The sequence below is a fragment of the Tetranychus urticae genome, chromosome 3 (assembly GCF_039701765.1).
Source record: "Tetranychus urticae isolate SD_2017Ah chromosome 3, NJAU_TeUrti_SD_1.0, whole genome shotgun sequence".
NCBI lineage: Eukaryota > Metazoa > Arthropoda > Arachnida > Trombidiformes > Tetranychidae > Tetranychus > Tetranychus urticae.
In genome coordinates, this window is record NC_142960.1 from 8,803,741 (window position 1) to 8,818,592 (window position 14,852).

The window sequence follows — 14,852 nt, forward strand, 5'->3', positions numbered from 1 at the left end:
AAATTAACAATAATTAAGGTTGATCAAAATGAACACTTGCTTACCAACTGTCAAAGTTCACTTGTCAATGTTCAATATAAAATGAAAATTTATCGTCAAATGTTGAAATTCAATTCCATTTCATTTCACCATTTTTCATTTCATTATAACTTCAAGTTGACTTTATGTTCATCCTTTCAGTCTGATTAGTTTTCGTTTGGAATCAAATTTCATCTGAAAATTTTCGTTCCTTCAGCTTGACATTCAATACTTGGAACCATTTAAACTCCCAAATTGGACAAGAAAAATGTTGCGTTTTAGATTTCAATTTAGACTCTTTTTTTCTTTCGTTCGGTGAAATTTTCATCAACTTTAAATAAAATTGGTTGTTATGATAGAAATGTTGGAATTTGGTTGATGAAAGATTTCTTTTTCAGGTCATCTGTTTCAATTTAACTTTGTTGACCTGATTTCAGGGTGACTCTAGTTGAACTTTTACATCTTGCAATGGTGGTAAATCTTTTGATCAGATTATCGCTTCCAGACAATTTAATTAAAATCAAACTTTTCTTTCTCGATTGTCTGTGATACAATTGATCTCATAAAGTTAATCGCTTTTATTTGCTCTTTATAAAACATTTATCAATAATAATGATTTATCGTGAAAATTGTTTCCCATTTGACATCTTTATACAGAGAAATGAAATGAAGAGAAAGTAAAGGATCAAAACTTAAACCACAACAAATCGATTGATTTACTTGATCAAAAAATGAGCAAAAAATGAAGAAAAAGATTAATAAAAAACTCGCTCCAATAACTTCAATCATAAAATGAAGCAACATGAAAGTACATGTGTGAGGCCGAACGACATCAACATTATCAACCCAGTAAAGTCACTCTTGCCCCATCACAGGAGCACAACTTGAGGGTCTTTAGTCTGTAAAAGATTTTCGTTTTTTTCGTTTCCATTTTTACTTTTCAATTCATTTCGTTGGCGAGTTTCAGATTAGCCAACTGTCTTGGTTCATTAAAGGCTATGTCCAACATAGAGTAACATGTTTCATGAGATAATGAGTGGAGGACAAAAAAGTTGTCAAAAGTGATTAACATTTATCAATTGGTAACATTCATTAGTTATATTGCCATCTGAGTGCTATTGAACAATTTATTAGCAAATTTTGTCGAACCGAGCAATTTGATTAATTCTGTACTTTATAAATCGTCATGAAACTTGAAACTTGTATTACATTTGACTGTGACAAGTAATGGATGAGAAAATGTAACCAAACTCCATGATAACTCATGTAATAGCATTTTTTGACAAAAAAATTATCTTTTCCTTCCATCCTGACCTTTTTCCTCATTTTATCAAGTTTAAGTTGATCGTTAACTGAACCATTTTCAAGTAAACTTTAAACTCTCTGTGCTATCTGTTCAGTTCTTACTTCACAATAATGACAATAATAATTCAAAAACATTTTCTTGTTCACATTTTGAGTGGAAGAAAAACTTGATCCTATTTCTTTGCAGCTCATCAAATTCAAGAACTTTTCAGTCTTTTTTTCAATAACCAAATGAAGATGAATGAGAAATGAATTGAAAACTTAGTTGAAATGAGCCAACAAAAGCAAGAGGATTCTGATTGATATTTGCAAATTGAGCCACTATTGTAAAAGGCTAAGAGACAGTTAAGTAATGATGAAAGTAAAAAGGATTATCATTGTTATTGAAATTTTCCTTCTACATCATGAAACTCGAACATTTCACAGAAGAACCAACTAATGCAAATTCGAATCTAAAAAAATTGAACTTCAACATTAAACACTCAAACTCGATTCAGAAATGAAATTAAGGTGACAAAGATTGGCTAAAGATTGTCGACTAAAAAGTGAAAATCATTGCTTTTGACATCATTAAACGAAACTTGAAACGATAAAACAAGTCAAAAACAAACTTGGAAAGAACTCAAATTATTGAATATTGATTTACATGGTGATCCTGTTAATGCGTGTTTGTTCAGTAAAATCATTCGTGAAAAGGAAAAATTGTTCAGAAAGTAGAAAACAAATGAAATGAGAGAAGCAAATGTAAACACAATCAAGTAAATTTTGCTCATCATTGGCTTGTAGTTGAATATTTAGTTTCCTGATCAACTCTATTAGTGAACAGTAAATGAATGGAAACTAAATAAAATTTCAACTGAATACTAATAGGCTGTGTGGTATTTCAGGGAAAGAGCATTGTTTTTCTGTTCTTTACCAAAGGTTACCAAAGGTTTACTCTGTTTAAACAGCAAATAAACGATGGAAATTTTGTTCCAACATTTTCATTCAAAATCTTTGTCACGTTAACGTCAAGTTGAAATGCAGTGAAAATACGAAGACAAAAAAACTCTTTTTTCTGCATTTCTAAATAGTTTTTTCAACGTTGCCACTGCTTCATGAACCTTTCATTAAATATTGAAATGAACTTTTGCTTACCTTTCTTTTCCAATTATTGGATATTAGAAAATTTGATATATTTCTTGAAAAGTTGATGATAATTGGAATAAAGTTGATAATGCAAATTGAATTGCTAATGTTGTTAACATATTGTAATGGTAATCATTAGTAATGAAGCTTCTGGATAAAGGAATGAGGGAAACTCGAGAGAAACATTTATTATTACCATGCTTATTATATATCATGTTCAATTGCCAGTAATATTTCATTATTGTCTTCCATATAATATAATTCAAACTCATTTTGTTTGTTCAACTCTTTTTATCCCCAGAGTCTTTCCAATGTTAAAAGTTGCAAGTTTTACTCTTTTTTGCTCTCATCTTTTCATGGGTTTCCCGTAAACAGCTCAACAGAAAGTTCATTAGTTTACATTTAAATGAAATCAGTTGATTAATATTTGTGCTCATCTTGAGAAAACAATTTCAATTTCAACCCTTTATTCTTAATTACTTTACTTTGTAAAAGTAATAATTCATTAACCAATTTTTATTGAAATTAATTTGAACCCTCATTGGTATTGAATACCAAAGTTGTGAAAGGTGATATTTTTGTTCTCTAAATGTTAATCTTTTCAATTTATCGTAATGAAAAAATATGGACGGTTGGGTTCTGATTTTGACAAAATGTTTGTTTTATAAAAATTCACTAGAAGATCACTAGAGTCAATCATGTATGTTTCTATTATCGTACGGGACGCACATAGTGGCACAAAGGTTATAACAAAAAGTCACCGAAAAAACACTGAGCTACTATGCGCGTCAGTATGTTAACTAAGATTTGCAATTACATAAATACCTAATTAAGCCATTTATCTAACGTAAAAATATAATAAATATTGAAATAGAAAAGGGAAAATCATAAGAAATCATTTTTTGTTCAAGAGTGTCTGTATCGGAATGTTTTCATATTCACAAAAAATATGTTTTAAGCATAATCAATGATCAAGTGCTCTACGTAATGTCAAAAATCTCAGAATCCACCAAACATGCAGATGAAATAAACTTGCTTTACAATATTGAATAAGCTTTCTTTATCGATTATTTCGTGTCAAAAAATTGAAAAACAACCTGAAGTACTTCCCTCGTAAGATAATTTCAACCTACAGTATACTAAACGTATAGTAGCACAATGTTGTTTTCATAACTTAACTAATGACATTCACGTCATTCGCCCTCCTTAAATGTAAAAGATGCAGTAATACACGGTTGTTACACAGCGAGATATGTTTTCTCCTCTAAACGAAATTTTGCTACACCCGGTTTGCAGCTTAAAGAAAATAAAAACAACCTGCGATACTTTCCTCTTTTAGATTGACAAGAATGAGATGAAAAAGACACTGATAAGAAATGTAATTTTGTTTTTTATTTTTCTGTTGGCCTTCATAACGACTTAAAATACGGACCAAACATACCGATAAAAACCAGGATGCGCTAGCAACGGATACATTTCTGATTTTTTAGTTCCCAAATTTGGTTGTTTTGTCTGTTTGATCTCCTTTCAATGCAGAGATATTTCATTACTGAACCATATTTTGAAAGGATTGATCATTCCGATTCGCATTATCGCTTTCACTCTAACACCGAAGCTGAACCTTCCAAGAATGTGATTGTCCACTAAAAATTGACCTTCAAGTGGTTTGTACAAAAAAGATGATTTTCTTGAAAACATGGCGAACTGAACGATAGTTAGACCCAACGACAGCCGAAGCTTTTCTTAGAAACACTTTAGGATCAACAGTTACAAGTTCCATAATTTTATCTTGCTTTTGCACTTTGCTTATCCTCTTTTTCTTCCTTCGTTTAATTGTGCCTGTTTGAAATTTCGAAATCGTTTGAATAGATATCGTTAATAACCCTTCTTATTCCTGGTTGTCGGTTCTAACTCTATTAGAATAGCCGAAAGTTGAGAAGGTAAAGTGTGATATTTCTACTCTGTAATAGTCCTCGTTATCCATCTCAATCAATCATCAAAATTGACCGAAAAATCAGTAAACAAGGAAACAGAAAAAAGCAAAAACCAAAAACACATTGCTTTTTTGGTTTCATCTATTCAACTTTACCTAAAAGTAACTTAACCTATTCTTTAGATCAAACTGTGGAAAAAACGAAGTTGGCACCTTGAAAATATATTGCCTCGTATAGAAATACGATGTTCCGATCGTATAAACAGGGGACTTCCGATCACAACAAAGTCAATTAAAATTAGTTCACTTTGAATGTAAACAAAAAGGTAAACAAGGTGAAGATCATTCCAGTATTTTATTCTTTTATTAGTGATTAAAGATCAGTGATACAAAGTTTATGCATTCGCTGTATTAAAGTTAAACATAGGTTTTTTCATGATGATCTTGCACCATCCGATCTATAATTTTTTCTGGAATCTCGTATCGTATTCCTCCACAACAGGTCAAATTGGACTATCAAGTTATTAATAACCATGTATTGAATGTAATGAATTTGATTTATGATGGAACGGTTTATATCTGCCAAATTATCAAATCGTTCAAATATATGTTCAGAGACTTGACCAATGTTATGATATAGCTGGTCTTTAATCTCCTTGTGCATATTGATTGATACGACCAGGCGGTCCATCAAATCAAACAATCCATTTCATTATCCTGAAGAGTTAGTGATGGACATGGAAGTTGAGATGGAGGCAGGGCCAAAACAGAATGGCAATTCAAACTTACTTCATTATCACTCGAGTGTAGATCAATTTCACTTTCTAATTCTGAGGCCGTGATCGATGAAGATGATGAGAAGACCAATCTATGGATGATGAGAATGAGTCATTGCAATCAATTTCTGTTTCCTCTAAATCCTGGACAACATGTGAAATCCTTGTAAAAAACTTTTCACATCGATGAAGGTACCTGTCACAAGTAATATTGCGGAGGATGATGTCAATGACAATGACATATAACTAACCTGAGCCACCTAAAGTTAATGAAAACAAACAAACTGTGTCAATTAATTTCTTCAATGTTTTGGTAATTAAAACCAATGCTAACTTAACAATGACTATTAGCCCTACTATTTAAAATTTGGAGATCTCGTAAAGATTAGATTGCATAGATGAGTGTTATTAATAAATGCATAAGTTTAACACCTTCTTTCTTCTCTTTCATTTTTTCTGTCTTTTCTCTTTCTTTTTCTATCCAATGAAGGTGAATCCAAACAGAAACAATGACCAATCAAATTTACCTTTCTCTCTCCTTGTTCTCTCCTTCTTTTCTTGCCGAATAAAAAGGTAAAGTCAGACAAGGTGCAGATCTAGTATTTTATTCTTTGTTCAGTGAATAAGGATAAGTGAATGTAAAGAAAGGTTACAAAGTTTATGATTATAATTAAGTAAGAAAATAAGTAAAACATAAGTTTTTCAATAATCATCTTCTCCATCTGATCTTTCATTTCGCCTCTCATCTCAATGAATTTCGCCAGAGCAGGTTCAACTGGACTATCAAGATATTTATTGCCATTGATTGTGTGCGGATTTGATTGATTATTGATCGGTTCGTATCAGCGTAACTATCAAACCGTTCCAAGATATGACCAAAGACTTGACCAATGTCATGATAAAGCTGGTCAATATCATTGTGAGTGTCAATTGACACGACCAGACGTTCTATCAAAGTGAACAATTTATTCAGATCATTGCCTGACGAAGTTGATGATGGAGGTGGAGGTGGAGGAGCAGAAGAACCCAAAACAGAGTGGCAATTCAAACTTACTTCATTTTCACTCGGAGGGAGGTCAATTTCACTTCCTGATTCCGAAGCTGTGATTAATGAACAAGATGAAGAAGTAGAGCAATCCATGGAGGATGAGGATGAGTCCTCGATATCAACTCCAGTATCCTCTAAATCCTGGAGAACATCTAGGATCCTTGTAAAAAACTGTTCACAGCGATCAAGGTCACTTTCACAAGTTATGTTGCGGAGGATGATGTCAATGACATCCCATAGCTGGTCAATAATTGTCTAATTAACGTCGGACATTGATGAAAAAGAATGTAAATTAACTTTATGCAAATGCAAAAAGATCAATGCAATTGACTATGTTTGATTGAAGGACTAACATTACATAGACAAGTTTCCTTCGTGACTTTATTGCGTTTTACGATCTGAACCTCATGAGGGTGAACATGAGAATCTTTGGAACAGAAGAACAAACGCCTGGACCTTATCAGATGAGGAAGTTTGGAGCTTCTTACAGTAATTTGTAAGCTGATTTCACTGTTTTTGCATTGAAAAGCAAAATTAAAGCGGAATATTGACCTAAGGAAAATTTCTATGTTCAGGTCAAAATTAAAATTGATCCAACAGCATAAACCAATATATTTTCTTGACCAGTATTTCGTAACGAGTGCAAATCTGCTAATCCGACAAGCAATTTCGATTGATTAAAAAATGTCTAATTTTCTTACAGGACTTCTATTTCATATCTTAAGACGAAAAATTTTTTCTTTCATATCGCTGCAAACTTTATTTCTGTCATTTTTGACAAAATTTGTCTCGAGGTTTGCATTTTTGTAAGTTGAATAGAATCCAAATTCAATGGCAAATTTTCACGATGCTAAGGTATTGTTAAACTGGTTATCTGATGTAAATGGAATGAAATTCAATTTTGATTAATTTGTAAATCACATTTGAATATTGCACTGTAAAAGGATTGAATGAACATTTATAAGCGTAAAATTGTATTCATTTATTCAATATGCAAATCAATTTTATTTTTTTTGATATTATTGCCATGTGAAAAATATAATTGCCCTAATCAAGATTAATGAAATGAAATTTTAGCACAATGAATGAAAATTGTTCGCAAAGAAAAAATGATTAATGAACAATTCTCAATGATAGTTGACAAATTTGTTTTTGTTCAACCAACAATTTGTTTTCATGTTTGACTAACTTTGGTCAATTAGCATGAAATTGAATAGAAAACGGTGAGAGAAGAAAAATCTAACAGAGAAAAGCTAATATTCATTGAAATTATATTCATTTTCTCATTGTTTCCAATTCTTTGGAGGTTTCACCGAGTTTAGCCCATTGCAATGAAACGTTTCCATCCATGACAATTGAAATTGAATTATTTGACTTTAAATTACAAGTTAAATGGTGATTCTTGTGATTGGTAAAATCAATTGCTTGTAAAACTGCTTTTCAAAGCTATCTAAAGTTCATCATTGAACTGATATTGGTAATGTCAAAGGCATTTACCACTTTACAAGTTTCTGCAAATGAAATGCTAAACAAGTTATGAATTCAACTTCAACTAATTAAGTTGAACACTTGAAACTAAAATTGTTGAAATTGCAATGAAACATCAAGAGTAATCAAAAGTAAGGTTGAGATGAAACTGAAGGAAATGTTAGACCATCTTGATGAGTAAAGAGCTTAATGTTGAGCTTGGTAAAGAGCTCATTAAACAGTTAAATTAAAGTGAAATGAAATTGAATTTGATTTCAAAAACAGTAAGAAAAGTAAAATGAAAATCCAAAAGAGAAATTTTCCAAGGTTTTCAAACAGAAGCAAACTTGTCGACAATCTTCACCAAAGCCAGATTGGGTTGATGAGAAATGAACGAAAATGTGAAGAAAATCTTCAGCAAAAAGCTTATCTCAAAGTCTATGGAAAACTGTATGAGATTCGCGACTTGATCTCACTTAGTTAAAATATTATTGGAACAATCGAAGTGAATAAGAATTTCTGTTTCTCTAACTCTCAATCTTCTCAGTTTCAGTGAAGTTACACCCAAAGTCAAAACTTCGCCATCAGATCTAATGATCAATTGCATGAAGCTATTGAAAAGTTTTCCCACAATATTTAGACAATTCAATAACATGTGAATATATGAATGAATTTTGGGTTGCTTTTGTTTGACTAAAAGCTCTTCAACTTTTTACTTTTTTATGAAACAATAAATCAAAAGACATGAAAAGTTTCCAATAAAATATGCTAAGACTGAAGTCTTTTCTGATCATTTTACTCAAGTTGACTGATTAATTGAAAATCAATGAAACAAACAATTTATCATAAGTGCGTCATTTGTATTCAACTTGAAATGCAATTAATCAAAACTTGTACCAAATTGGCGAGAAAATTAAATTTAATGGTAAATTTTTTCATTCTTATTACAATGTATTCAACCCATTCTACTGCTCTTCACCCTTCCTCTCTTGACAAGTTAATTAATTGATTAAATTTTCCAATTTGTTTAAAATGATAAATGAATTAAGTTTATTTTGTCATAATATCAATACAATTATACAGACAATGTAAGGGTTAGACTGAAAGTTTAATTGAAATACACTGAACGTTGCCATAAAGTATGCAGACATAAACAGAGTCACAAAAAGAGCATAAAAAGGCTGAATGTTTAACCAGAAGAATTGCTTTTGTTCATTTAAATTACTCGAGATTGTTGCTGAGCCACAAATGCGTCACAATTTTACCAATTACTAACATTGTCTCTTCTTGATCAGATTAAAGTTTCACAATTTAAAGATTACTCGGCCACCTGAATCAGTTGGACGTTATACGATGATTAAACACAGTCACCGAGCTGAATCTCCTGATAATGTTAGGTAAGTTAATGTAAACCTGTCTACCGGTTATTAGTTGAATCAATAATGCAATTGAAAAGATGCTCCAAGCAAAATTTGTTTTTTCACTCTCATCTCAACATTGAACAAAATGAGCTTCAATTGGAAAACCAAAATTTGATTTAAAATTTTTGGTCCACACAAAAATAGTAAAAAACATCATTACCCAACCAGCCTGAGGAAATGTCTCATATTCATGTATATTTTACTCAATCAAACCTTTGATTTTCAGTTCATTATTAATATTATTTTACAATCTTGAAAAATTGTCCACATTTGTCAACATTTTTGATTCTTGACATTTGCTTTACGATTGTCATTTGGGTTTCATTTAAATGTTGATTTACATTCATTTGCGCTTCTTTTTTGTCTGTCTGTCAGAACTGCGTTATTAAGGATGGCAAAGCGTCGGGCAGTTCGTGATGGCCTTAATTCGGTTCGATATACGGTTGTGGATAGGAAAGAGACACTCGATTATAGCCATTTTGTTATTGAGATTGGCTCTGTCCATAGATGGTCTTTTCCTTCACCAAACAAATTGGTTATACATTTTTAACCAACCTTAAAGATACAAATCAAAGATAAATTATTGTTACTATTGTCCATCCTTTAAATATATATATATAAATAATTAAAGAAAAAGTACTTTTCTTCCCTTTTTTAATCACAATTAAGCAAAATAAAATTGTCTTTACATTCATTGAACCTTTAAGTAAACTGTTAATTGAAATGTGCCTTGAGAAGAGGAAAATGTTTTTGCTTTTAATCAACTTTATATTTTATAAGCTCTAGATTTTAATAATAGTCAAAGGATTTTAACAGATTATATTAATTTACTTTGATTGTTTTCTCGCTGTAAATAATAAAGCTACAATTACTCTTGCATTTTTGGCTGATTATTTTTCAATGCTCAGGTGAATATCTAGTTTTAAGGTTGAAAAGGCGGTAATGATCATTGATACAATCAAAGGAGTCGTTTGATTGTATTGAATAAATGTTGCCAATCCAGTTTAGCCTGGTGTAGTCACATTTTGATGGCAATTGAAAGGCAACTAAAGCAAACTTATAATGATGCTGAAAGAATCATTATTGCAAGACAATTAAATTTGGCCTTTTTATTATTTTGGCTACATCTTGTTTCACCTAATGATGGGTCAGCATTGGATTATCAATGGCCATTAAAGGTAATTAAAGGTGACAAGCATTTCGTTCGTTTTTTGATGGATCAAATTGCTAATGGTTTTAATCAGACTTGTAAGACTTGTTTCAATTTAATTGTTTACGTGGTGTGTAAACATCAATAATACCAAACATTGGCTGTTAAGTGTTTAATTATTTTCTCATGTGGTTTATAAATTGTTGAGTGGGTTACATTATTGAAAGGTCAAAGATTGGCACTTGTGATTTTCGTTGCACTCGAGGTTATCTCAATTGTTTGGGCAAGTTGATTTTAATTAAAAGTATAAATTAAATATTTGATTGTAATAACAAAGTATGTAAACATGAAATGATGAACAATCAATGGTTTGTTTGTTTGAGGATTGATGTTGAGGATAAATCATTTAGTTGAAAATTCAGGGGAAATCACATTTCAATTTTGATTAAATTGGTAAATTATTTTTGACTTTGGGTTACAAAAAGATGAGACTTTGATAAATCAAAGATGATTAAATAAATTGCTCCTCTTTGCTTGATTAGTTACATTACGGTCTTTTGATTACATCAAGATGCTTAATCGAGATGTATTACGGTAAAATCCTTTGCTTTGTTTGGTCCACTCGAGAGATGATTGAAAACAATTATCTTCATCTTTTTATGTAATATTGTTTTGTTTTGACTTTTACTCCTTACTTCCTATTGTGAACATGTTTGGATTTTTATTGATTTTGCTTCCTTAAATACTTTTTAAGTAATAATTTGCTATTAATCTTGTAATCCAATAAAGTCAATTGAAACCAGAATCTTCATCAAACTAAATAAGATTGCCATCGATTATCAGCTTATCAACATTTCTTTTTGTTTCATTATTGCACCAGATCATGAATTGGAAATTGATAAAAGAATTGCTGTTGACATCATATTTGATCCGATTGGATTTATAAAAAGCCTAACAGAGATTGATTAAGTGGAAATTGGTTGAGTCAATTAAAGTGGTTTAATCAATTTTCTTCATCATTGGATCAACTTCCAAATGCTTATACTGGCAAGTTCCATTAGAGAATTGTTGAACCGTTTGTCCGTTTCCAGAGAGAATCCATTTAGTTGACAAAAGACCTTCCATTCCAACAGGTCCACGAGCGTGGATTTTTCCTGTGCTTATTCCAACTTCAGCTCCTGTCAAAGAAATAACAACAGATATTACAATTAGAAATATAAATATTGATAATAAATTTTTGTGTAGACATACCAAGACCAAAGCGATAGCCATCTGCAAATCTTGAGCTACAGTTGTGGAAACAGCATGCACTGTCAACATTTTGCTTGAACAAAGAAGCCACTTCATCTGTAAGAGAAGATATTAGATTAGATGAGCAATTAGATTATATGAAGACAAATTTGTGAAATTACAAAAAAATTACCGTTCTCTGTTACAATTACATCAGTGTGACCACTTCCATAGGTATTGATGTGATTGATTGCGTCTTCCACATTCGCAACCAGTTCAATTGTACAATCTAAACTTCCGTACTCTTTTTTCAATGAACTGGCTGGAGGTGGTGCAAAAGTTAAAGCAGCGAATAATTTGGGACCAGAGTGGACAGTAACTCCTTTGTCTTTCAATTGACTACAGAGTTTAATAAAGAAGTCATTTTTCAGCAATGAGCCATGCAATAGCAGTGTTTCCATAGCGTTACATGCTGATGGGTAGTCACATTTAGAATCGATGACTGTTGGAACGAAAGAAGAAAATCGATTTAATTAGACATGACAAACGTACTACGAAAATAAAAAATTGGTGGTTGACTCTAATCATTTACCTATGTCAATAGCTTTCTTTAAATCTGCATCTTTATCTACATAAACATGACATATTCCTTCAGAATGTCCTAAAACAGGAATTGTCCCTGCTTTTTCCTTGATTCCTCGCACCAATTCATATGATCCACGGGGAATTATTAAATCAATATGATTTTCAAGAGTTATTAATTCACCAATCTCTTCTCGGGTATTCACCTGAAAAAAGGAAAAACAAAAATATCAGTTATCTTTGAGTGCAAAGGAAAATTAACAATTACTAATTGCTAAATAACAAGATAAACATGATGACACTTCACCAATAATTACTCAAGAGTCGAATTTCGTTAAATTAGAGAGGATTAATGAATCTCTTACCAGGGCAACTGAGTCTTCAACGCCATATTTTGAAAGAGCTTTTTGCACGATTTCCCAAAGAAATTGATTTGAATGAATTGCTTCTTTTCCGCCTTTCAAAATTATACCATTACCAGTGGCTATTGAAAGACCAGCAATTTGAGGAAGACAATCTGGCCTTGATTCAAAAATAACAAGAATATTTCCTATTGGAACAGTTATTTGTTTAAGAATTAAATCATCGGCAACAATTGTTTCCTTAATTACACGATTTAATATATCTTTTGATTTGTCGGCTATCGATCTCAGCCCATCCGCTAAGCTTTTCAGTTTGGCATGATTCAATTTTAATCGGGAAGCTAAAACAGCCGCTAAACCTGAAATGGAAAAAGAAAATCAGAATGAAATAAAATATTTAAACAAGTCAAGAATAAAAAAATTTTAAACCTGTCTCTTCAGCAATTTTCAAGTCTTTCCTGTTTACTTCCAAAATTTCTGCCTCTTTCTCAAGTAATAGATCTGCTATATTTACAAGAATATCTGATCTTTCTTCAGGTTTCAAAGCTTGTAATTTATATCCACCAATGCGAGCTGTCAAAACAAAAGAAAATGTCAGAATGTGATATTTATGCAAAAATTAAACTGAATTAAATCACCTCTAGACGCCAACGTTTCTACAGAGGAATTTTTTTGACGGTGATTAGTAAAAAAGGTTCCTATTTTAAACCCGTTTACGATATGCTTAATTGCATTGAATTCATGACCATTACAAATAACGGTTGAAACACCTCTTTTCAATGCCCATGATGCAGCGTCAACTTTTGATTTCATCCCACCGGTCCCAACTTTGTTGGTGGTTCCGAATCTAACAGAGCTGTCTCCATTTGTAGAGTAAATATTCAACAATTTGGATCCTTCTTGACCAGGCGGGGCAGTGTAAACTCCATCAACATCAGACAAAATGATGAGCAAATCTGCTCCGATCTCAACTGAAAGCAATGCAGCTAGACTATCATTATCATGAACCATGATAGTTTGCTGAAATAAAAAACAAAAATATGCGATTAGAGTTATCCAATTTGTATTGAGCGCGCTTTGATTTGATTTGATTTGCATCTCAACACATGTTTGTCAAAAACATGTTGACTTAATCGCAAAACAAGTAATTTTCTGCAATTTATAATCGCCCAATTTTTAGTTACTCAATTCGTGGCATAATAAGGAAAGATCTCAAATTGCTTGAAAGATGTATTTTAAATATACAATGTACATGCAATTGTGAAAGAACGACGTAAAGCTAAAAGGTAAAACCTGAATCTAATTGGAAGCCTGTTGTGTATTGGCCTAGTCTGGATAAGATAAAGATTCATTAAAGAAGTGATTATTACCTCTTTTGGTCCAGTTTCTGGTTCTTGAATAATCTCTGGATCATCTGGCATCATTGGTGAAACAATAACATCATTTGTATTGACAATTGGCACAATATTAAGGTATAATAGATCATTTATAGTGTAATTTAAATTTATACGGCTTATAGGATTATGGAAGTCACTTTTGGTAGCCAATACTTGAGCAATTTTAACACCGTACTGGGTAAACATAGTATCATACAGAGCCATTAAATTACTTTGTCCAATAGCGGCAGCAGCACGAATTTGAAGAGCTGTAGACTTGTTATCACGGTTCGATTCAGTAGTTAACTGTCGCAGTGTTTGACGCATAGACTGAGACATTCTAAGCTCTGTAGTGATTTTTTGCTTTCCTAAAGCGACTGATCCACTGGTTACAAGCATAACATCTTTACCAGTGTTACGAAGTTCAGAAACTTGTTCAACAATAGAAGCCAACCGACCAAGCGCCAATCCAGATTGATCTTCTCTGGTTAAAACTGCACTTCCTACTTTTATCACAATTCGTTGAGCTTTATGAAGTTCATCTCGATTTTCATAGGGACCCTTGCCGTTTGATCCATTACTTTTAATTTGATTTTCCGTTATACTCATTGTATTATCGTTATTCTGTAAAAGAAGAGAGGAGAGGAAAAGGCAAGCAAAATGAAGGGATATCAGTGAAAACAGTAAAAAAGAGTAAGAGTGTAATCATCTATTGGTAATGAGTTTAACTGGTTAACTAATTTACTCACACTTCAATTAAGACTGTAAAACTGTTGTTAATTTATGTTGATGTTCATGTACTAGATGATTGGTGTTACGGACTTTTGTTTCCTATTTACTCAAATGATTTGCACTTGTCAACCAAAAAGTAGATTGAAGAGACATCTCTCAATACAATTTTGTGAAGTTTAAAGCGACTCTATTGGGGGCGCCAGAAGGAAGAGCTCTTCCTTTACTCTTTGACTCTTTGCTTTTCAACAGTATACGCAATAAAGGGGTGGCGAAGAGATAGAACCAAGTGTATTTTGAACCAGAAGCGGAACAAGTCAAACTATT

The 14,852-nt window shown here is 32.0% G+C and overlaps 2 protein-coding genes across 2 annotated transcripts in view; one reads left to right on the top strand and one right to left on the bottom strand.

Annotated features, from left to right (window-relative positions):
* LOC107370257 (uncharacterized) overlaps nucleotides 1-9,795 on the top strand; it is a 42,525-nt gene extending 32,730 nt beyond the window's left edge. Inside the window, exons 5-6 of the mRNA XM_015938245.3 lie at nucleotides 8,971-9,072; nucleotides 9,472-9,795. Of these exons, the coding sequence (XP_015793731.2) occupies nucleotides 8,971-9,072; nucleotides 9,472-9,646 (277 nt within the window). The 3' untranslated portion in view covers nucleotides 9,647-9,795. The remainder of the gene's footprint in view (nucleotides 1-8,970; nucleotides 9,073-9,471) is intronic.
* Nucleotides 9,796-10,403: 608 nt separating this feature from the next.
* Nucleotides 10,404-14,778, bottom strand: LOC107370251 (putative delta-1-pyrroline-5-carboxylate synthase). The gene is made up of 9 exons (XM_015938239.3): nucleotides 14,546-14,778; nucleotides 13,791-14,420; nucleotides 13,059-13,440; nucleotides 12,850-12,993; nucleotides 12,424-12,779; nucleotides 12,069-12,264; nucleotides 11,670-11,978; nucleotides 11,498-11,593; nucleotides 10,404-11,424 (listed from the first exon to the last, which is right to left on the bottom strand). Exons 2-9 carry the CDS (start codon nucleotides 14,403-14,405, stop codon nucleotides 11,246-11,248), a joined length of 2,277 nt encoding a protein of 758 aa, XP_015793725.2. The 5' UTR covers nucleotides 14,406-14,420; nucleotides 14,546-14,778; the 3' UTR covers nucleotides 10,404-11,245.
* Between the last annotated feature and the right edge of the window lie 74 nt (nucleotides 14,779-14,852).

Excerpts from the sequence above, each read along its gene's own strand:
- LOC107370251 (XM_015938239.3), bottom strand. The coding sequence starts at position 14,405 with ATGAGTATAACGGAAAATCAAATTAAAAGTAATGGATCAAACGGCAAG. Across the intron at positions 12,780-12,849 it reads GAAAATTGCTGAAGAGACAG|GTTTAGCGGCTGTTTTAGCT; the intron begins GTTTAAAATTTT and ends TTTCCATTTCAG. Across the intron at positions 11,594-11,669 it reads TGTAATTGTAACAGAGAACG|ATGAAGTGGCTTCTTTGTTC; the intron begins GTAATTTTTTTG and ends CTTCTCTTACAG.